Source organism: Leucoraja erinacea, chromosome 20, assembly GCF_028641065.1.
Source record: "Leucoraja erinacea ecotype New England chromosome 20, Leri_hhj_1, whole genome shotgun sequence".
NCBI lineage: Eukaryota > Metazoa > Chordata > Chondrichthyes > Rajiformes > Rajidae > Leucoraja > Leucoraja erinaceus.
Window position 1 is genome coordinate 7,036,884 of NC_073396.1, and position 24,148 is coordinate 7,061,031.

The window sequence follows — 24,148 nt, forward strand, 5'->3', positions numbered from 1 at the left end:
GCGCACGGTGTTTCCTCAAGTGTCACAAGATTTTTTTGTTGCCGCTGGATTTTGAAATGTTCAAAACCTTTCGGCGACCCCAATACGTCAGTCAATGATGCCGGTAGTCGCCGAAACAAATCGCCAATTGAGACAGGCCCTTAACTTCTGCACTTCTTCGGGGAGGCAAGACACAGCTCAAAGCCAAGTACTATCATGAGCTGTCTTTAAAAATTGAGTTACATAGAAACATACAAAATAGGTGCAGGAGTAGGCCATTCGGCCCTTCGAGCCTGCACCGCCATTCAATATGATCATGGCTGATCATCCAACTCAGTATCCCATACCTGCCTTCTCTCCATACCCCCTGATCCCCTTAGCCACAAGGGCCACATCTAACTCCCTCTTAAATATAGCCAATGAACTGGCCTCAACTACCTGTGACAGAGAATTCCACAGATTCACCACTCTCTGTGTGAAAAATGTTTTTCTCATCTCGGTCCTAAAAGACTTCCCCCTTATCCTTAAACTGTGACCCCTTGTTCTGGACTTCCCCAACATGGGGAACAATCTTCCTGCATCTAGCCTGCCCAACCCCTTAATAATTTTGTAAGTTTGTATAAGATCCCGCCCTCAATCTTCTAAATTCTAGCGTGAACAAGCCGAGTCTATCCAGTCTTTCTTCGTATGAAAGTCCTGCCATCCCAGGAATCAGTCTGGTGAACCTTCTCTGTACTCCCTCTATAGCAAGAATGTCTTTCCTCAGATTAGGAGACCAAAACTGTACGCAATACTCCAGGTGTGGTCTCACCAAGACCCTTGTACAACTGCAGTAGAACCTCCCTCCTCTTATACTCAAATCCTTTTGCTATGAATGCTAACATACCATTCGCTTTCTTCACTGCCTGCTGCACCTGCATGCCTACTTTCAATGACTGGTGTACCATGACACCCAGGTCTCGTTGCGTCTCCCCTTGTCCTAATCGGCCACCATTCAGATAATATTCTGTTGTGCTGCGGTAGATAAAAGTGCTGGAGAAACTCAGCGGGTGCGGTCGCATCTATGGGGTGAAGGAAATAGGCAACGTTTCGGGCCGAAACCCAAAGGGTTTCGGCCCGAAATGTTACCTATTTCCTTCGCTCCATAGATGCTGCTGCACCCGCTGAGATTCTCCAGCATTTTTGTCTACCTTCGATTTTCCAGCATCTGCAGTTCCTTCTTGAACATTAGGCTGCAGCAAATAAGAATTTCATTGTCCCATCCGGGGACATGTGACAATAAAACACTCTTGGCTCATGGACTCCGTACAGACAGCACCCGTCGTCAGGATCGAACCCTTGTCTCCGGCGCTGTAGAAACTAGTGCGAATGGGTGATCGATGGTCGGCACGGACTTCGGTGGGCAGAAGGGGCCTGTTTCCACGCTGTATCTCGAAACTAAACATAATTTGGCCCGAGAGCTATTGTTCTAATCCCAGCGCATCCTAGCTTAGAGTAATTAGTATTTTAACACGATCTACCAATTAATGATTGAGGTCATGTAAATGTCCCCCCCTTTTGTCTCTTGAATTCATCTACTGGCAATGAAACAATGGGTATGCTGTGACTGTCCTGCCATTACATTGTTGTTGGTGTTTGTGACCCATTCCCAGGCGATGCTTTATTCCTTTCTCAGACTCTCCTAAGCTGCCTGTGGATGTGTATTTGTGGCCTAATCAACAGTTTCCTTTCATTCGGTCTTCCAATGGAAACTGCGCGACAGGGCAAATCCACCAGTAAACAATGCTCCCCATAGATGCACTCAAAGGGCTTCACACAATCGGTTTGCTCCAGCCTGTGAAAACAAGATCCATTCGTTAATTTGCAAGGGATTGTTGCCTCCCTCTTAGTTCAGTGTCCATGGGAGCATTTGCAAAAATGTTGATCCTGCTATTAGTTTAGTTTAGAGATGCAGCGTGGAAACGGTGGTGAATCTGTGGAATTCATTGACACAGACGGCTGTGGAGGCCAAGTCATTGGGTATCTTGGAAGGCGGAGATTGACAGATTCTTGATTGGTGCGGGTGTCGGGGGGGTTATGGGGAGAAGGCAGGAGAATGGGGTTGGGTGGGAGAGATAGATCGGCCACGATTCAATGGCAGAGTAGACGTGATGGGCCGAATGGCACAATTCTACTCCTATTCCTTATGACCTTAATGACTCCACAAAATGTTGTCCCATCAAAACAGAAAGCAGCTGTGCAGAGGAATGTAGTGAACAGGAAGATACATCCTTAGCGACAGTCAATGCAGGCCAACGTTCCTTCTTCCAGCTATTGTTCTGCATTTGTTGGTGTGGTTCTTCCTTGAAAGCGATTGTTTTCAGCTCTGAGTGCAGTTTACTGTAAATTCGGGGGAGGTTTAGCTAATGATTCTGTCATTTCCCTTGGCTATTGCAGCTAACTAAAACACGAAGTGTTTAAGAAGGAACTGCAGATGCTGGAAAATCGAAGGTAGACAAAAGTGCTGGAGAAATTCAGCTGAGTGCAGCAGCATCTATGGAGCGAAGGAAATAGGCAACGTTTCGGGCCGAAACCCTCGGTTTCGGCCCGAAACGTTGCCTATTTCCTTCGCTCCATAGATGCTGCTGCACCCAGCTGAGTTTCTCCAGCACTTTTGTCTAACTAAAACACAATGTGGACATCAACTCTTTGTTGGAGAGCTCTCATCAATAGTCTTAACTAAAGTTCTGGAGGGAGGATTATAGTGTTATGGCCCTGTCCCACTGTACAAGTTCATTCAAGAGCTCTCTCGAGTTTAAAAGAAAAAATCAAACTCGTGGTAAGCACGTAGAATGAACGTAGCGGGTACGTCGGAGCTCGGGGACGTCTCTTAGCGGCTCGTAGCGCTATCGGCAGGTACTCGGGAAGACTCGCTAACGGCAGGTAAGCTCGGGAAGACTCGTGAAGATTTTTCGACATGATGAAAAATGTCCACGAGAGCCCCGAGTACTTACGAGCGGCCATTACCGTAAATCTCCGAGTTCGAATCAGGGCAAACTCGGGGAGAACTCTTGAATGAACTCGTACCGTGGGACAGGTCTTTAAGTAAACTCTCAGTGATTATTTGAACGTAGAACAGTGCAGCACGGGACCAAGTCCTTCAGCCCACAATGTCTGTGTTGAACATGATGCCAAGTTAAGCTGAAGATCGACGCAAAAAGCTTCCTGCACATGACAAGTTAAACTCATCTCCCCAACCTGCATTTGACTCGTATCTCTCCATTCCCAGCATATCCCTGTGTGCATCTAAATGTGCAGGAAGGAACTGCAGATGCTGGTTTAGAACAAAGATAAACACAAAATGCTGGAGTAACTCAGCGGGACAGGGCAGCGTCTCTGGGGAGAAGGAATGGGTGACGGGATACTGAGTTGGATGATCAGCCATGATCATATTGAATGGCGGTGCAGGCTCGAAGGGCCGAATGGCCTACTCCTGCACCTAATTTCTATGTTTCTATGTGACGTTTCGGGTCGAGACCCTCCTTCAGACCTGAAGGTGACCCGTCTTCAAACCTAACTTTCTTCAGGTCTGAAGAAGGGTCTCGACCCGAAATGCCACCCATTCCTCCTTCAGAGAAGCTGCCCTGTCCTGCTGAGTTACTCCAGCATTTTGTGCTCATCTAAATGCCTCTCAAACACCACTTGCCACATCTGCCTCCACCACCACCCTTGTTTTTTGTATCAAAAATAATTGATGTAATTAATAAAAGATACAAAATAAAACGGTGGTGACACACCTACTGCCATTGCACAAAATCACCAAATTACTCAGACACTAAATTTCCAAACAACTGTCACAGATATACTAAATAACTACTATATAGTGTAGTAGTGAGACCAAGCGGAGGCTTGGCGATGGTTTCGCCGAACACCTCCGCTCGGTCCGCAATAACCAAGCCGACCTCCTGGTGGCCCAGCACTTCAACTCCCCCTCCCATTTCCCCATCCGACCTCTCAGTCCTGGGTCTCCTCCATGGCCAGAGCGAGCAACACCGGAAATTGGAGGAACAGCACCTCATATTCCGCTTGGGGAGTCTGCATCCTGCGGGCATGAACATTGAATTCTCCCAATTTTGTTAGTCCTTGCTGTCTCCTCCCCTTCCTCAGCCCTCGGGCTCCTCTTCCTCCTTTATCCTTTCTTCTCCCCGCCCCCCCATCAGTCTGAAGAAGGGTTTCGGCCCGAAACGTTGCCTATTTCCTTCGCTCCATAGATGTTGCTGCACCCGCTGAGTTTCTCCAGCATTTTTGTGTACCAACTACTATATAAATATGTCCCTCTCGAACACCACCTGGGGTCGGACGTATCCCCGGTAAAGGAGCAAGCATCTGGCTCGGGCAAAGCCCTCTTCTGCCTGGCGCCGTGACTCGCGGATGGCCAGCTTGGCTAGGCCTAGGCCTAGCAGCAACCCAACCAGGACATCTTCGGCCCTGCACACTCGCCCACCACCACCACCACCCTCAGCAGCACACTCCAGGCCCCCACCACTCTCTGTGTTGAAAACAATAACCTGCTTTAAACATTATACCCCTGTCACCTCTCTGGTCTTTATTATCCTTTAATTCATCCCTTTCTTTCAGCACTTGGTCCGACCAGCAACCCCTTTGACTTTTAAACCATTTCACCGAATGACAATGATAGTGTTTACAGGAGTGTGGGTGTTTGATTACCGTAGCTCTGGCATGTTTAAGCTTGCTCGCCCTGTGTGTTTACAGCGGAAAAACAATGATCCACTGAAGGCATTGAGACAATGAATTATAAACGGGTTTCTTCAAAGTAATTTATGAAGCATTATTACCTTTGCAGAAACACGAACCGTCATTACTGCTCTATTGTTTGCCTGTCATCGGTGATTGAATAACATTTTGTTTAATGTGTAATTCCTGTGGGCACCACTGTTGTATGAATGTCAGTACATAATCAGATATTATCAAAGCTTTTGGAGCTAAATGATGGGTCTAGCTTTCGTAATTCGAGTCACTACCTTCCCTTGCCCACCTCCCCCTTGATCGCGTGTCTCAATCCCCAGCTAGGGGGCTTCAGACTACAGACAATAGACAATAGGTGCAGGAGTAGGCCATTCGGTCCTTCGAGCCAGCACCGCCATTCAATGGGATCATGGCTGATCATCCAACTCAGATTTAATAGGAACTTGAAGGGTAACTTTCTTCACACAAAGGGTGGTGGGTGTATGGAGCGAGCTTCTGGAGGAGGCAGTTGAAGGCAGTACTATTATAACGATTAAGAAACATTTGATGCGTACATGGATAAGCCAGGTTTAGAAGGAAGGTACACAAAAAAGCTGGAGAAACTCAGCGGGTGCAGCAGCATCTATGGAGCGAAGGAAATAGGCAACGTTTCGGGCCGAAACGTTGCCTATTTCCTTCGCTCCATAGATGCTGCTGCACCTGCTGAGTTTCTCCAGCTTTTTTGTGTACCTTCGATTCTCCAGCATCTGCAGTTCCTTCTTAAACACAGGTTTAGAAGGATATGGGCTGAACGCAGGCAGGTGGGACTATTGTAGCTGGGACATGCTGGCCGGTTTGGGCAAGTTGGGCTGCAGGGCCTGTTTCCACGATGTATCACTCTATGACTCGATGTCCTCTGGCAAGACATTAGGAGTAATAATTTGGCCCAATCATTGTCTGGTGAGGCACGTCACTTGTCTTGCTGGTTTTTTTTTTTAAATTTGGTTGAATATACAGTAGAAACGCAGGAAGATTGGACCATATGGAGCCAATTATAGCAGCTTATAAAAGCGTAATTTGCCTTAAATGACCGCAGTACGAGCAGAAGGGTGATAATTGGGAGCCGCGCTGCATACCAGTGTTAATATTATCTGTGGATGTGCCAGGCGGAAACTCCTTGGTGTCCAGAGCTAACGGCAATGCCTCTGACTGAATGGACCTTACACAAGAGGGGATCCTTTTATGCCCCTGTCCCACTTAGGAAACCTGAACGGAAACCTCTGGAGACTTTGCGCCCCACCCAAGGTTTCCGTGCGGTTCCCGTGGGTTGCAGGTGGTTGCTGGATGTTGCAGGTAGTGGAAGCAGGTAGGGAGACTGACAAAAACCTCTGGGAACCTCCGGGAACCGCACGGAAACCTTGGGTGGAGTGCAAAGTCTCCAGAGGTTTCCGTTCAGGTTTCCTAAGTGGGACAGGGGCATTACTTCACACACTGGTACTGGATCATGGGCAGCACAGTGGCGCAGCTGGTAGAGCCGTTACCTCCCAGTGCTGGAGACCCAGCCTCGATCCTGACTTTGGGTGCTGTCTGCGTGGAGTTTGCGCGTTCTCCCAGTTTTCTCCGTGCTCGCCGGTTCCCTTCCACGTCCCCGATTGTCGGTTAATTGGCCTTTGTGAATTGCCTAACTGTAGAAACAAGGAACTGGGTGGCACGGCGGCGCAGCAATAAAGCTGCTGCCTTACAGCGCCAGAGACCCGTTCCAATCCTGACTATGGGTGCTGTCTGTACGGAGTTTGCACGTTCTCCCTGTGACCACATGGGTTTTCTCCGGGTGCTCCGGTTTCCTCCCACATGCCAAAGACGTGCGGGATTGTCGGTGAATTGGCTTCTGTAAATTGTCCCTAGTGTGTAGGGTGGAACTAGTGTATGGGGGGTCAGTGTGGGCTATAGGGCCTGTTTCCATGCTGTATCTCTAAGCTAAATTAAACTAAACTGCTGGTGCTGGTCAATATACAAAATGATGCCAAGTGCTGGAGTGACTCAGCAGGTCAGGCAGCATCTCTGCAGTGTTGGAGAGAGGAGACATTCAAAGTAGGCAAACCTTGAGGAGACCTTGCAGTGGAGCAGTCGACATGTCGAACCGAGGAACTGCAGATGCAATTTAACACACAAAAAGACACAAAGTGCTGGAGTAACCCAGTCGGCCAGGCAGGATGGAGAAAGCTTGGAGATGGGGCTGATATCATTGGAGAAATGTAAATAAGTCAAAGGAACAGAGTTAGGCCATTCGGCCCATTGAGTCATCTCCACCATTCCACCATGGCTGAGCGATCGTTCTCTCTCAAAACCATTCCCTCCTCCCCATAACGTTTGATGCCCTTACTAATCAAGAGCCTGTTATTCTGAGGCTGTGTCCTCTAGTCCAAGACTCTCCCACTAGTGGAAAAGTGCAATAGCACAGATAAGTGTGAAGGAGAGCTGGTTGGTTAAAGGATGGGACTGAACACTGTTGTGTTCCTAACTCTGGGCTGGAAACTGCTGAGAACTGTCACCCTGAAGTCATCCCAAAGCTGCAGCCTTGTGGACGTCTGTATCGCAGTAGCAACAAACGCAAGAAAGCTGGCAGAATGCAAGAATGCATGTGGGGAAACCTCAGCAGCCACTGCACTTGTTCAGGCTCTCACATCATTTAGACAGCCTGTGCTTGGTGGAGCCTAGAATGAGTACCATGGACTTCCTGATCCACACAATAACTCCCTGATTTACTATCTAGTTTGTGGAGGAAGGAACTGCAGATGCTGGTTTACACTGCAGATAGACACTAAATGCTGGAGTAACTTCGGGTTGGGGTCAAGGAAAGAGCGTTCACGTCGCGGCCCTGTTTCCACCAATCTTTCCACCCCCACGCACAAGAAGCACCAGAAGCGACAAGACAGACACCATTGTACGCAGATGCCGAGACGTGTCTTCAGCTCCGGCTGAACAACTTGTAATTGAAGACGCGGAATGTCGGTAGCAGGAGCCGAACACCTCCGCTCGGTCCGCATTAACCAACCTGATCTCCCCGTGGCTCAGCACTTCAACTCCCCTTCCCATTCCGAATCCGACCTCTCTGTCTTGGGCCTCCTCCATGGCCAGAGTGAGCACCACTGGAAATTGGAGGAGCAGCACCTCATATTCCGCTTGGGCAGTCTGCACCCCAGCGGCTTGAACATTGACTTCTCCAATTTCCGGTAGCCCTTGCTGTCTCCTCCCTATCCCAGCTGTCCCTCAGCCCCCTGGCCCCTCCTCTTCCTTTCTTCTTCCCTTCCCCCCCCCCCCCCCCCCCCCCCACCCACCCTGCATCAGTCTGAAGAAGGGTTTTGGCCCGAAACATCGCCTATTTCCTTCGCTCCATAGATGCTGCCACACCCGCTGAGTTTCTCCAGCATTTTTGTCTATCTACGAACAACTTCTAATCTTGTGCTGTGGGCTCGATAAGAAGAAGATTGCGGGTTAGGTGACGTTTCGGGTCGGAATCTGAGAGTCTGATGAAGGGTCACCTATTCCTTTTCTCCACCCGCTGAGTTACTCCAGCACTTTGTGTCCATTCTCTTTACTATCTTGTGTTTTGACTCTGCATATTGGACCATGACATGATATGATCTAATATGATCTAAAGCATGATGTGATCTAATTTCAGGCAGCTTTCTTTGAAAGTAACAATTTATTCCATAGTGTCAGTAATTGCTTTTTATTAATCTTCATTGTGAACTAATCCTGTCAATATTGCAGTTGTTACTTTGATGTTGATTAATTGAAATGTTTCAGAGGGAAGCTGCTACACAAGTTTCAATCAGTTTAAGGGAGAAAATTGAATTACTTATCAAACCAAGAGTAAATCTTGAATGACTGAGACCATCAAGGCAAATGATTTGGGGATTCCTGCTACAAACCGTTTAATTTAGTTTAGAGATACAGCGCGGAAACAGGCCCTTCGGCCCATCAAGTCCATGCCGACCTACGGTCCCCATATACAAGCACTTTCCTACACTAGGGACAATTTACAGTTTTTACTGAAGCCAATTAACCTACAAACCTGTACGTCTTTGGAATGTGGGAGGAAACCGGAGCACCCGGAGAAAACCCACGCAGATCACGGGGAGAACGTATAAACTCCACACAGACAGCACCCCTAGTCAGGACCGAACCCGGGTCACTGGCGCTGTAAAGTAGCAACTCTATCGTTGCATCACCATGCTGCCCTTGTTTCAAAGGAAACCACCATATTAACCCAAATAGTGATGTTAAGATCATCTCATTAATTATCTCAGATGAGCAGTTTTAGCATAGAGTACAGAATTTCAATCACAAGATCGACACAAAATGCTGCAGTAACTCAGCGGGACAGGCAGCTTCTCTGGGGGGAAGGAATGGGTGATGTTTTGGGTCGAGACTCTTCTTCGTCTGAAGAAGAAGGGTCTTAATCCGAAACGTCACCCATTCCTTGCCTCCAGAGATGCTGCCTGACCTGCTGAGTTACTCTAGCATTTTCAGTCTATCTTCGGTTTAAACCAGCGTCTATCTGCAGTTCCTTCCTACAGGTTTTTGATCACGATTCAGGAGATGCCCTTGATAAAGAACAAGGGTAGAGTGGGGCGTTGCACTGAGTTCCCACCTGGATTCAGTTCCATGGCCTTCAACAGAATGGATCAGCAGCTTGGCTGTACAGTAGTCAGTGGATGTGATGTTGGTTGCCATTGCATCTCTGTCTTGTGGAAACATCCTCTCCACATTCACTCTCTCCAGGCCATTTCTTGAATGTATTTTGCGCGTTTCCTTTTGCAGATGGTAGTGTTGATGGATCCAACAGAAGACCGGGATGACATCCTACGGGCTAATCGCTCCCGTGAAAGAACGTTTATGTTTGACATGGTGTTCGACGGCACTTCCACCCAGGTATATCAGATGGTGCAAAAAAAGTTGCATGGAAGACCAACGTTTAGATGGACAATGTTGTAAGGCAAACTTGTCAATGGGCAGAGAGGAGAAGATGATGGGAGGGCATTTAGCACTTGTGACACCTCAATGGTTAATGGTTCCTTTATTGTCACGATCAGTTTAGTATATTGTCACGTGTACAGTGAAAAGCTTTTGTTGCGTGCTAACCAGTCAGCGGAAAGACAATACATGGTTACAATCGAAACATTTACTGTGTATAGATGCACGATAAGGGAATTGCGTTTAGTGCAAGGTAAAGCCAGCAAAGTCCGATCAAGGATAGTCCAAAGACCCGATTTATTCCTCCCATGAACGTACACCTTTATAAGGTCACCGCCTCACCCTCCTGCGCTACAAGGAATAGAGTCCCAGCCTACTCAAACCTCTGCCTATAGCTCACACCCTCTAGTCCTGGCAACATCCTCGTATCATGTCTGACATCTCATTCTTTGATGAGATTTATACCTTTACTGAATAAAACCAAATTTAAATTTCACGATAGAGAAAACATGTATCTGTTTTTACACTTCACAGATGGTGGGTTTAAACAGTTCCACTTCTAATTAGTATAAAATAAATATTCTACTTTTTCTCAAACTGTTTCAATGGTGATATTGGAAGGTTAATGGGGGCATTCCGAATGTCCAAGAACCTGCTGGAAAAATTGTTCCCCATGTTTGGGGAGTCCTGAACCAGGGGTGTCACAGTTTAAGAATAAGGGGTCGGCCATTTAAGACTGAGATGAGGAAAAACGTTTTCACCCAGAGAGTCGTGAATTCTCTGCCACTGAAGACAGTGGAGGCCAATTCACTGGACCTTTTCAAGAGAGAGTTAGATATGGCTCTGATGGCTAAAGGAATTAAGGGTTATGGGGAGAAAACAAGAGCAGGGCACTGATTTTGGATGATCAGCCATGATCATATTGAATGGCGGTGCTGGCTGGAAGGGTCAAATGGCCTACTCCTGCACCTAGTTTCTATGTTTCATGTCTAGTGGGCATAAATGCTGGTCTCCATATCAGTGCAAATATGAAAACTCTTTTGTCCATTGCCTTTAGGAGGATGTTTACTTGGCCACTACCAAGGATCTGATCAAAGGTGTCATTTCGGGATACAATGCAACAGTGTTCGCATATGGACCTACAGGTGACGTCACAACCTATTTTCAAAACATAGTCTTGATCCATAATTTATTTATTTAAAGTCCGCCTCTTTGTCATGTTCTGCTTTCCCAGACCTAAGCGTTTTTTGTTTGAAGGGAGAACAATACATGGACTCTAGGATAATGTTGAAACAAAGAACTGCAGATGCTGGTTTATACCGAAGACAGACACAAAATGCTGGAGTAACTCAACGGGCCAGGCAGCATCTCTGGAGAAAAAGGACACAGAGTGCTGGAGTGTTGAAGAGGGGTCCCGAACTTGAAATGTCACCCATCCTTTCTCTCCAGCGATGTTGCAGGACCTGCAGAGATCCTCCAGCATTTTGTGTCTGCTCTAGAATAGTGTTCTTGGGTTTTGAAATCCATCTCTGTGGCCGCAGGTGCTTGTTAACGTGCAAAAAAGACACAAAGTGCTGGAGTAACTCAGCGGGTAGCATCTCTTTACAACATGGATAGATGACGTTTTGGGTTAAGTTCCTTCAGTCTGAGGAAGGGTCTCGACCCGAGATGTCACCTATCCGTGTGGTTTAGCGATGCTGCTTGACCTGCTGAGTTACTCCAACACTTTGTATCCGTTTATGTTGATGAATTGTTAGCAGGGACTCTATATTCAAGCCCTGGAGATGGCTTTGTATCTATACCATGGATAACAGATGCTGACAGATTCTTGATTAATAATGGTGTCAGTGGTTACAGGGAGAAAGCAGGAGAATGGGGTTGAGAGGGAAAAGTAGATCAGCTATGATTGAATGGCGGAATAGAATTGATGGGCCAAATGGCTTAATTCTGCTGCAATTACTTATGAACTCTTGAACTTGTACCATTCAGACCAAATTGATACTTTGAGAGACAGCGAGAGGAAAAATTAAGTCATAACTGCTAGATGATTGGAACATTCAAGGAGACCAAATGGCTTCATAAGGTCATAAGTTCTAGGAGTGGAATTAGGCCATTTGGCCCATCAAGTCTACTCTGCCGTTCAATCATGGCTGATCTATCTCTCCCTCCTAACCCCATTCTCCTGCCTTCGCCCCATAACCTCTGACACCCGTACTAATCAAAAATCTATCTATCTCTGCCTTAAAAATATCCAAGGACTTGGCCTCCACAGCCTTCTGCTGGCAAAGAATTCCACAGATTCACCGCCCTCTGACTCAAGAAATTTCCCCTCATTGCCTTCCTAAAAAGACGTCCTAAAAGATTGTTTTTTGACTGGCCATCCGGGTGCATGAAAAACTATGAATTGATGGGATAAGTTAATCTGACCATTGTGTCTCTAGGGACTTGTACACTTGGGAACGTACGACCAATTGAAAGATGTTAATGAAAAATATATCTAGCATGTGGGAGCAATGGGAATGTGGCTTCTGGAGAATACAATGAACGACATTCTTTCATTTGCTAAAACACAGAAAAGCCAAATATATCTCGAGTCTTTTGTTATGAGATGGTGAAGGGCTTTCTCCGGGTACTCCGGTTTCCTCCCGCACTCCAAAGACGTGCAGGTTTGTAGGTCAATTGGCTTCTGTAAATTGTAAATTGCCCCCCTAGTGTTTAGGATAGTCCGAGTAGGCTGCCCTCTCCCCTCCCTGATGGACATCTACACCTCCCGCTGCCTTAGCAGGGCAAAGAAGATCATCAAAGACAGCTCCCATCCTGCGTTTGGACTGTTCGACCTGCTACCCTCTGGAAGGCGCAATAGGTGCATCAAATCCAGGACAAACAGACTCAGGAATAGTTGCTTTCCGAGAATTATAACTACTATAAATTCAAATTCACACATGCACTGACTACACCGCCCAACACGGACTTCCATCTGTATATATGTATATATGTATGTAGCCCCGCAGAATTTGTGCACCTATTTCCCCCCCCCCCCCCCCCCCCCCCATCTCCTTCTGTGTTTTTTGTTTTTTTCTGTTTCTCTTGTTTTTTGTGCTATATTGTATGTATGCACTGAGTACGATCCGCTTTCCGTTTCACTTTACATGTATAGTGACAATAAATGGCATATCTGTATCTGTGTACGGGGTGATTACTAGTCACCGCGGACTCGTTGGGGCCGAGGGTCTGTCTGTTCCCCTGCTGTATCTCTATAGTCAAATGTCTAGCCTACCTTCAGAATCCTGAGATTCATTTATCCCTTAAGATCAGAGGATCTGTCGAAGACTATCTTACGAGAAATCTGTCTCCCATTTGATGTTGGTTCTCTCCATCGACATTTGGAGCTCATATTATGGACCCAGACCACTGCCTGTAGATCTGGACATGCAATCCCCAGGCAAGTGAGATGCAAGGAGCTGCAACGGTAGAGTTGCTGCCTTACAGCGTCAGGGGTCCTGGTCCGTTCCTGACTACGGGTGCAGTCCGTACGGAGTTTGTACGGTTCCCTGTGACTGGGTTTTCTCTGGGAGCTCCGGTTTCCTCCCAAGTTCAAGTGAGTTTATTGTCATGTGTCCCTGTATAGGACAATGAAATTCTTGCTTTGCTGAAGCACACAGAAAATAGTAGGCATTTACTACAAAACAGATAAGTGTGTCCATATACCATGATATAAATATGTACACACATGAATAAATAAACTGATAAAGTGCAAATAACAGAAAATGGTTATTAATAATCAGAGTTTTGTCCGAGCCAGGTTTAATAGTCTGATGGCTGTGGGGAAGTAGCTATTCCTGAACCTGGTTGTTGCAGTCTTCAGGCTCCTGTACCTTCTACCTGAAGGTAGCAGGGAGATGAGTGTGTGGCCAGGATGTTGTGGGTCTTTGATGATACTGCCAGCCTTTTTGAGGCAGCGACTGCGATAAATCCCCTCGATGGAAGGGAGGTCAGAGCCGACGATGGACTGGGCAGTGTTTACTACTCCAACGACATGCAGACTCGTAGGTTAATTGGCTTCTGTAAAAATTGTAAATTGTCCCCGGTGTGTTGAATAGTGACTAATTGGTTGTCGTGGACTTGGTGTAACGAAGGGCTTGTTTTCGCTGTATCTCTAAAGTCTAAAGTCTGGAGGAACTCAGCGGATCAGGCAGCGGCTGTGGAGGGAACAGACAGGTAATGTTTCGGGTCGGGTCACGACCCAAAATGTCACCCATCCATGTCCTCCGCACATGTTGCCTGATCTTCTGAGTTCCTCCAGCACCTTATGTTTTGCCCAGGCTAGGAAACGGGCAGTAAATGATGGAAGTTTAAACAAGCCTTTATTTCACACAGGAGCCGGTAAAACCTACACCATGCTTGGAATGAACTACAAACCTGGAATCTATATCCAAACGTTGAACGATCTTTTCAAGGCGATTGAAGCCACGAGTGAAAACATGCTTTATAATGTCTCAATGTCTTACTTGGAGGTAAGTCAAAAGCCAATTCATCCAATTTTCTTTTGGGAGATGCGGGAATGTCAGTGACGCAGCTATTAACTGCGGCACAGTGGCGCAGCGGTAGAGTTATGCAGGAAGGAACTGCAGATGCTGTTTTACACCGAAGATAGACACAAAATGCTGGAGTAACTCAGCGGGACTAGCAGCATCTTTGGAGAGAAGGATTTCCCGCCATCCCGCCTGTCCCGCTGAGTTACTCCAGCATTTTGTGTCTAGCAGCGGTAGAGTTGCTGCCTCACAGCTCCAGAAACCCGGGTTTGATCCTGACGATGGGTGCTGTCTGTACGGAGTTTGTACGTTCTCCCTGTTTGCGTGGGTTATCTCCGGGTGCTCTGGTTTCCTCCAATGACGTGCAGGTTTGCAGGCTAATTGGCTTCGGTAAAATTGTAAATTGTCCCCTAGTGTGTAGGATAGCGTTAGTGTACAGGTGATCGCTGGTCGCTGCAGACTCGTGCGGCCAAAGGCCCTGTTTCCACGCTGCATCTCTAAAGTCTAAAAGTCATCTCTAACGTGCATCCAAACGTTGACCAAATTGTACATTTACCAAATGGATTCACAGCAGAGAATTTTAATAAACATTGATCAAATGGCGCAGTCTCGGTGGGTCGAAGGGCCTGTTGCCGCGCTGTATCGCTACAAAAGACTCCAATTTCTATCACATTCTCAAGCTGAGAAGGACTAACACCTTTTCAGATATGATGATCAGTGTACGACTGATTTGATTACTGCTAATTTTATTCCCTTGCTGTGAAGAAAAGCAAGCTAGAGTATATATTTATCACCTCTTCACATTAAAGTACAGAATAATTCACTGGGAATGCAGTTATTGTTGTGTGGACAGACACTGACATATTATTGTCCTATAAATATATAAACGAGCGGATAAATTTGATGGAGTTGGTGGAATGATGCCAGTTGATTTTTTTAAATTCATTGACTGATTGAAAAATGCAGCGTGGGAACAGGCCCTTCAGCCCAACACTAACCATCGATCACTGGTTCACACTGGGTTCCATGCTATCCCACTTTCTCATCCACTCTCTTACATGCGAGGGGCAATTTCCAGAAGCCACTTAACCTGCAAACCCGCAGGTCATTGGGATGTGGGGGGGAAACCGGAGCACCCGGAGGAAACCCACGTGGTCACAGGGAGAACGTGCAAACTCCACACAGGGCCAGAGCAGACTGGAGATAAATTCCTCAGAAACATGGCTCCCATGAATTAACTGCACCTGTAAACATGAACTGAAATATGAGTTTACTGCTCAGTGTGTTTAAATGTTTTAAATGTTCAAATTTAAAATGCCGACTGATACCATTGTTTAGTTTAGTTTAGAGATACATCGTGAAAACAGGCCCTTCGGCCCACCGAGTCCGTGCCGACCAGCGATCCCCCCCACACTAACACTATCCTACACACGAGGGACATTTTACAATTTTTACCAGAAGCCGATGAACCTACAAACCTGTACGTCATTGGTGTGCGGGAGGAAACCGGAGCACCCGGGGAAAACCCACGCGGTCACAGGGAGAACGTACAGACAGCACCCGTAGTCAGGATCGAACCCAGGTCTCTGGCGTTGTAAGGCAGCAACTCTACCGCTGTGCCACCGTGCCACCCCTAACACTAGTGCAACTGTGAACCTGAGTCCTGAGAAGAAACATCTGCTCAGATGTTTATTTCATCCAAAATATCAGTCATATTTTGAAGGGGAATAATGTATGGGCAGGAAATAAAATGCAAGATGATCTGAATTTGTAATTTCTAAGCTGAGATGGGTTTAGTGAGCAGCGTATTACTGTTCAACGTGTTCACTTCATCTTATTTTTTTTGTGCCGGGCGCATTCATTAGCCTTGCAAACATCTTAATTTTAAAATCAGGTATATTTTAAGTAGGTTATTAAAATGATGGTTATATTTGATTATATTTTTAGAGTTTATTTGGCTCAGTATGTGGGGGGGGGGGGTTAGTGGTGGAGGGAGAGGGGCTAAATGGGAGGAGTGAAGTGGGGGGAGAGAGAGGAGGGGGGAAGGAGGGGGTGATGAAGGGGAGGAGGAGGGGCTTGGGGGGGAGAAGGGGGGGGGGGGGTTTGAGGGGGGGGGGCAGGTATTTGGGTCTCAATGGTGGTAGAGGGGTGGGAGGGGGGGGGTGAGGTGGGGGAGAGAGGAAGGGGGCGAGGGAGAAGGGATGGGAGGAGATCTGCAGGAGAAAGGGCTCAAAGGGGGGTGGGAGGGGGAGGGGGGGTGGGAGGGTGGGTGGGGGGGGGAGTAGGTGGAAGGGAAGGGAGAGGGGGTGGGGGAGAGTGGGGTGAGAGGGGCGGAGGGGGAGCGAGTAAGGTGGTGGGAGGGGGGGGGGGGGGAGAGGGAAGAGAAGTGGAGGGGATCGGGGTGGAGGTCAGACTGGAGAAGGGGATGTGGAGGAGGAGGTGGACCTCAATAGTGGGAGTGGCTGGGAGGGGAGAGAGTGAGAAGGGGAGGTGACGAGGGGGAGGGGCAGAGGGGGAGGGGAGGCGGGAGTGGGGGTGGATGGGAGGAGGGGAGCAGGGGTTCAATTGGGAGGAGGGAGCTGGAGAGGGTGGGAAGGGAATGGGAGTTATGAGGGTGGAGATAGGGGGGAGAGGAGGGCTGAAGGGGTGGGGAGGAGGGGGTGGATAAAGGGAGGGGAACATGGAGGGGGCTAAACAAAGGGGTGGTGGGAGAGTGGTGGCAGGGGAATGGGAGTAAGGTGGTAGCAGGGGGCGAGAGGCAGGAGGAGGAGGTAGGGGCTGGGTTGCGAGGAGGGGAGGAGATGGATTTAACCTTCTAATGTCGATGATGTGCATGATTTTAAATGCATTACTGGACACTGTCAGAAGGGGGCAGTAGTGGTTGAACCTGCCCCAGCTCAGCGACACTTCTGCATTTTGCTTGTGCAGTTCACACCCCATCAGTAGGATTCTAGATATCTCTAACTTCAAGTAACCACCTTGCTTTCCCTCTCTCTCCGCCCCTCCCCCATCCTGGTTCTCCAACTAGTTTTACTGACCCCCCCACATTGACACAAATTCATTTCACTTGCACTTTATGTGCAAGTGTCGAATAAAACTTGACTTGACCCCCCCCGATCAAATTTTACTGATTACATGTCTCGCTGTCACCTTCCCTTCAGCTAACAATGAACTATTCTCCATTTTCTGCGATCATCGTCCCCTTTGATCGGTGTTTTCACACCTTGCCCTTCCATTTCTCTATATCTCCCTCTCCTCTGACCTAGTCTGAAGAAGGGTCTCGACCCGAAACGTCACCCATTCCTTCTCTCCAGAGGTGCTGCCTGTCCCGCTGAGTTACTCCAGCATTTTGTGTCCATCTTCACACTTTGAACATCCCCTGGATCAAAATGTTAGGGAAGTCCAGGACAAGGGGTCACAGCTTAAGGATAAAGGGGAAATCCTTTAAAACCGAGATGAGAAGAACTTTTTTCACGCAGAGAGTGGTGAATCTCTGGAACTCTCTGCCACAGAGGGTAGTTGAGGCCAGTTCATTGGCTATATTTAAGAGGGAGTTAGATGTGGCCCTTGTGGCTAAGGGGATCAGGGGGTATGGAGGGAAGGCAGGTACGGGATACTGAGTTGGATGATCAGCCATGATCATATTGAATGGCGGTGCAGGCTCGAAGGGCCGAATGGCCTACTCCTGCACCTAATTTCTATGTTTCTATGTTTCTAAACCTTTCACCTTGCCATGTCGGAAGCAACCGCAGATGCTGGTTTAAACTGAAGATAGACACAAAAATCTGGAGTAACTCAGCGGGACAGGCGGCACCTCTGGAGAGAAGGAATGGGTGACGTTTCGGGTTGAGGCCCTTCGTCAGCTTTTTGTGTGTATCTTGCACATTACTGCTTCTGTGGTTTAGTCACGAGAGATCTGCGAAAGTGCTGGAATTAAGTTTGAAAGGTTTAATCCATTTTCTTATCTCAAAATGCTTCCTGCCGTGTTAAAGTCGAAGCAAGGCGATGACGAGTGGTCGAGGAAGTGCAATTACTGAGGGTGAAGAATGATGTCGGAGAATTACGCAGTTTCTCAAATTTCATTTTCATTTCAGATCTATAATGAAATGATCCGCGACCTCTTGAACCCTTCCTCAGGGTTTCTGGATTTGAGGGAGGACGCGAGAGGCGGGATACAGATCGCTGGCATCACGGAGTTCTCCACCAGCAATGCTATGGAGGTAGGCACCAAAATCGATTTCGTTTGACTCCATGTGCTGCAGACTGGCAGCGTGGTGTTCAGACAACAACCTCATCCTAAACACCACAAAAACAAAGGAAATTATCATAGACTTTCGTAAGAACAGTGCAGCCCTCAAACCCCTATACATCAATGGGGACTGTGTGGAAAGGGTCTCAGACTTCAGATTCCTGGGCACACAAATTACGGAGGATCTCTCCTGGACTACAAACACCACCACAGCGTCAAGAAGGCCCAGCAGCAACTCTACTTTCTGAGGATCCTCAGGAAAAACAACCTGGAGGAGAAGCTGCTGGTGTCCTTCTACCGCTGCTCCATCGAGAGTGTGCTGGCGTACTGTATAACCACATGGTATGCCAGCTGCTCTGCAGCGGACAGGAGAGCCCTTCAAAGGGTCATCAACACCACACAAAAAAATTACTGGCTGCCCACTGCCCTCCCTGAAGGACATCTTCAGCTCTCGCTGCCTTGGCAGGACAGCCAACATCCTAAAGGACCCTTCCCACCCTGGACACAACCTGTTCCACCTGCTGCCCTCTGGCAGACGGTACAGGTCTTTCAAAACTCGCACAAACAGACTCAGAGACAGCTTCTACCCCATAGCCATACGTGAACTTAACAATGCAAAATAAGAAATAACACTCACATTCAACTGAATGGCTCTACCTCAGCTGCTATTGGTATTTATCTGTAATTTTTTAATTTTTTTATTATATGTATGTATTTTTACCTTATCTTATATATTTAAACTGCTCTTGTGAATCGCACCGTGGGATTGACTTTTAAATTTCGTTGTACCATGTGCAATGACAATAAAGAGATTCATTCATTCAACTCAGTGGGTCAGGCACCACCTCTGGTTAAAAATAATCCCATTCCTTTCCTCCAGAGATGCTTCCTGATCCCCCGAAGGCAGGAAAGTGGGATTAGGAGGCAGAGATCAGCCATGGGCCGAATGGCCAAATTCTACTCCTATAACGTGTGAACTTGTGAGTTACTCCAGCAGTTTTGGTGACCATCTTCAGTGTAAACCAGCATCTGCAGTTCCTTCCCACCCAGTAGTTAGAGATACAGCATACCGCTTTTTTTTTTTACACATAAGGGTGGGAGATATTTGGAACGATCTGCCGGAGGAGGTAGGTGAGGCAGGCACTATCACAATGTTTAAGAAATGTTTGGGCAAGTGCAGGGATGGGATAGGTTTCGAGGGATATGGGCCAAACGCAGGCAGGTGGGACTAGTGTAGATGGGGCATGTTCGTCAGCATGGGCAAGTTGGGCTGAAGGGCCTGTTGGCATGCTGTATGTCTCTGACTCTATAACTCCATGAGAAACAGGTCCTTCAGCCCGCTGAGGCCATCATCTCCCGTTTGTACGATCTATGCTATCCCATTTTCTCGTCCACACCCGATGCACTCGGGGCCATTTTGCAGAGGGCCAATTAACCTCCAAACCTGCAGAAAACCCTCGCGGTCACGGGGAGAACGTGCAAACTCCGCATAGACAGCACCCGAGTTCAGGATCGAACAGCGGGTCTCTGGCGCGAACAGGCAAAAGATGAACAGAGCAGGAAAATGAACAACCTCGGTAGATTTTCACCAACTTCAAGAAGCCTTTGGGTTAGAGAAGGCAGAATGGAAAGGAGCAGCGTGTGGCTAACCTTGTACAGGAAGGAACCGCAGGTGCCGGTTTACACCAAAGGTAGACGCAGAAAGCTGGAGTAACTCAGCGGGTCAGGCAGCATCTTTGGAGAAAAGGAAGAGGTGACATTTCGGGTCCGGACCCATCTCACCCTGAAGAAGGGTCCCGACCTGAAACGTCACCCATTCCTTTTCTCCAAAGATGCTGCCTGGCCCGCTGAGTTAATCCAGCTTTTTGTATCCATCTTCTGTCTAAGCTTGTGATTGAGTTTCCAGTGAATCATTTTATAGATTGAAAGATGGGCATCACCTGCGCGATGCTTCAGCTTTGAATAAAGAGCAAATGAGCTGTTTTAATCTAACTCACGCCTCTGTTATTGGTTGTCCTTGCTGATGTTCAGATTATTAATGGTTGTTTAAAATAGCCTAACCATGTAGGTAGCACCTCCCGCTGTTGACTTGGCTGCAAACCTGCCTGTGTATTTTGCCTTGTGCCATGCCAGATGCTGTGTGATGGAGGTGTTAGCGTGTACTCAGCTTATCTCTGCCAGAACTATGTGGAGAGCTGGTAAATAATCAGAGTGCGGTATTGGTCTTGTTCCAGCCTGCCATTTTGGAGAATGTCCTCTGACCTTGCCGAATATGTGTTCGTCAGTGGGAAGGTTCTCGCCCTTTGCTATTTAATTGGGATCATCCGCAACTACTTATATACTGTGATCTCGAGCGCTGTCGGTGTGGAGTTTGCACGTTCTCCCTGTGACCATGTGGATTCCCTCCGGTTTCCTCCCATGTCCCTAAAGACGGGCGGGTTTGAAAGTTATTTGGCCTCTGTAAGTTGCCCCCAGCGTGCAGGGTGCTGAGGTGAAAGTGGGATACAACGGAGCTAGTGTGAAGGTTGGCTTGGACTCAGTGGGTCGAAGGGCTTGTTTCCCCGCTGTGTAACTCTTTGCCTTGCTATTTGTTCTGGTTCTGTTTGCTGTGATCCAACGAGGTTCCAGGTTAGGGTCAGATCCAACTTCCTCACTCCCAAATAAGGGACAAAAGGTCAAAATAAGGGACAAATTCCCGAATGCAATTCGTTGACCGACTTGGCCGTGGCTGGGTGAATGATGAGTTGACCCCAGGTGCTGGACTGCACACAAAGCCCAGCCGGCAGGCCAGCTGAGGAGTTTTACCCCGCGCGATGTTGTGCGCAAAGTTCAGCACCTCATCCAACTCATGAACCGATGATCGGCCATGAGAAGGAGGGGTGGTGGTGTCGGTGGTCAGAGAAGGTCCGAAGGTCGGACAGCTGGCCGGGCTGCCGACCAACGGAGCCACTGGCGAGGTGCTGCTGCTGCACTCCATGGGCTGCACTACGTTGGGATGGGGTGAGGTGGGGCCGGACGCGGCGCCCTGACCCGACAGTCCCCGTGACCCGAGTAGTAGCGGTCAAATACGGGACAAGGGCGGTCCCGTATGGGACAAACCAATTTAGCCCAATATACGGGATGTCCCGGCTAATACAGGACAGTTGGCAACCCTGGTTATAGGCCAAAGACCTTGCTAGTCAAATACTTTTTGCTTTGAAACACAGACGGGAAAGTCCACCATCCCGTTTAAGAATAAGTAGTAAGCCATTTAGAACGGAGACGAGGAAACACTTTTTCTCACAGAGAGTGGTGAGTCTGTGGAATTCTCTGCCTCAGAGGGCGGTGGAGGCCGGTTTTTCTCTGGATACTTTCAAGAGAGAGCTAGATAGGGCTCTTAAAAATAGCGGAGTCAGGGGATATGGGGAGAAGGCAGGAACGGGGTACTGATTGGGGATGATCAGCCATGATCACATTGAATGGCGGTGCTGGCTCGAAGGGCCGAATGGTCTGCTCCTGCACCTATTGTCTATTGTCTATCCCTGCCACTGTGGTAAAAGCTATCAAAAATGCGTTGACCACTCGTAGTAGAGCAGTCTGCTGCTGACGTCAGCACTTCAGTGAATTCAGTGTTACTTGGGTTGATTTTCACAGCTGATTTATTGGCAGCAAAAACCTACCTCCGAGCCGTTCAGGATTCCGAGTGACCTTTTACATAATCCTCAGATCATGCAGCTGCTGACCAAGGGAAACAGGCGACGGACACAGGAGCCAACAGCGGCCAACAGGACCTCGTCGCGGTCCCACGCTGTGCTGCAGGTTACCGTCAAGCAGCGGAGTCGAGTCAAGGACATCACCGAGGAAGTCCGCATCGGCCGTCTCTTCATGATCGACCTCGCCGGCTCTGAGAGGGCGTCGCAGGTAACCATGGTGTAAAAACACAGTGCAAAGGAACGGCGGCACTGTGGCGCAGCGGTAGAGTCGCTGCCTCCCAGCCCCAGGGACCCAGGTTCGATCCTGACCACGGGTGCTCGACTGCACATAGTCTGCTCGTTCTCCCCGTGTCCTGCGTGGGTTTTCTCCGGGTGCTCCGGTTTACTCCCACACTCCTCCCAGACGTGCAGGTTTGTACGCCAATTAGCTTACAAATTGCCCACGTATGTTAAATGGCTTGGTGCAAATATAAAATTGACCCCAGAGGCTATAGGGTAGTGTAGGTGTGCAGGAATCGCTAGTCGCTGTGGACTGGGTCAGCCTGTTTCCACGCTGTATCTCTGAACTAAACTAAACTAAACTGCGGAGCAGATGCTGGTTTATACCAAAGACAGACAGGCGGCATCCCTGGAGAAACGGGATGGGGGATCGTTCGGGTCGGGACCCTTCTTTAGACTGAAAGTGGCGGGGGGAGGCTGAATAGCAGAAGTCCTGGTCTTTTTTCTCATCTCCTCTCTCTCCCCCCCCCCCCCCCCCCAACCTCCACCCTCCCCTATTGACCTAAGGAGTGGATCATCTTCATTGTCAATCTGTATTTCCCAGACTGCTGCCCCTCCTCATTCCTCCCATTCCACTTGATTAATGATTAATGTCTTTGTGGCATTCTTTTTTGTTAATATTTTTGGAATTATTGAACAGCATTGAAACAATGCCTGAGGGGGGGGATGTAAAACGAGTAAAAGAACAGCACAGAGACCAGATATTTTGCAGAGCAGAGTAAAATCCCACACGATAATCAGCTGTAAGGTGATGTGTAAAGATGCAAAGGAAGACGAGAGTTTAGTTTAATTTAGTTTAGATTAGAGATACAGTGCAGAAACAGGGCCTTCAGCCCACTGAGTCCGCGCACATTAGCACTACACTACACGCACTAGGGACGATTTAACATTTATACCAACTCATTTAACCTACAAATCTGTACGTTTTTGGAGTGTGGAAGGAAACCGGACCCTTTACAAATTAATGCAATCTTGCCCAGAGCTGGGTGACCATAAATGATGGTCACCAACTGATCGCCCTGTTGCCGAGAGGTGCAGCGGTCAAGTTGCTGCCTTAGAGCGCCAGAGACCCGGGTTCGATCCTGACCACGGGCGCTGTCTGTACGGAGTTTGTACATTCTCCCTGTAAACCACAAGGCTTTTCTCCGGGTGCTCCGGTTTCCTCCCACATTGCAAAGATGTGCAGGTTTTTTAGGCTAATTAGCTTCGGTACAAATTGTAAAGTTGTCCCTGGTGTGTGTGGTATAGTTATGACCTGATGAAGTGGAGTAAAGATGACGTCCATACTCCTGCCAACGACGAGTCAGGGATCTCCGTGCGTCCGCCTTGCGCCTCAATATGAAGCGGAAAAAAAAATCTCATCACGTTTTCCTCCCCCGACAGACTCAGAACACCGGCAAGCGGATGAAAGAGGGCGCGCACATTAACCGATCGCTGCTCGCTCTGGGAAACTGCATCAACGCGCTGAGTGAGAAAGGAGCCAATCGTCCCCAATATGTCAACTACAGGGACAGCAAACTAACCCGTTTACTCAAGGTATCTGAAAGCTTCCAACTCCACCGTGGCAAGCAGCATTTAAACATTTAAAAGCCATTTAGAACGGAGAAGCACTTTTTCTCGCAGAGAGTTGTGAGTCTGTGAAATTCTCTGCCTCAGAGGGCGGTGGAGGCAGGTTCTCTGGATGCTTTCAAGAGAGAGCTAGATAGGGCTCT

General features: G+C 48.2%; 1 protein-coding gene across 4 annotated transcripts in view; it reads left to right on the forward strand.

The window, feature by feature from the left end:
- Positions 1 to 24,148, forward strand: part of si:dkey-26i13.8 (kinesin-like protein KIF19) — an 86,827-nt gene that overhangs the window by 15,055 nt on the left and 47,624 nt on the right. For all 4 annotated transcript variants that reach the window (XM_055651121.1, XM_055651119.1, XM_055651118.1 and 1 more), the window contains 6 exons: positions 9,532 to 9,642; positions 10,742 to 10,829; positions 14,062 to 14,198; positions 18,311 to 18,436; positions 22,171 to 22,365; positions 23,820 to 23,972. In XM_055651121.1, coding sequence (XP_055507096.1) covers positions 9,532 to 9,642; positions 10,742 to 10,829; positions 14,062 to 14,198; positions 18,311 to 18,436; positions 22,171 to 22,365; positions 23,820 to 23,972 — 810 coding nt within the window. The remainder of the gene's footprint in view (positions 1 to 9,531; positions 9,643 to 10,741; positions 10,830 to 14,061; positions 14,199 to 18,310; positions 18,437 to 22,170; positions 22,366 to 23,819; positions 23,973 to 24,148) is intronic.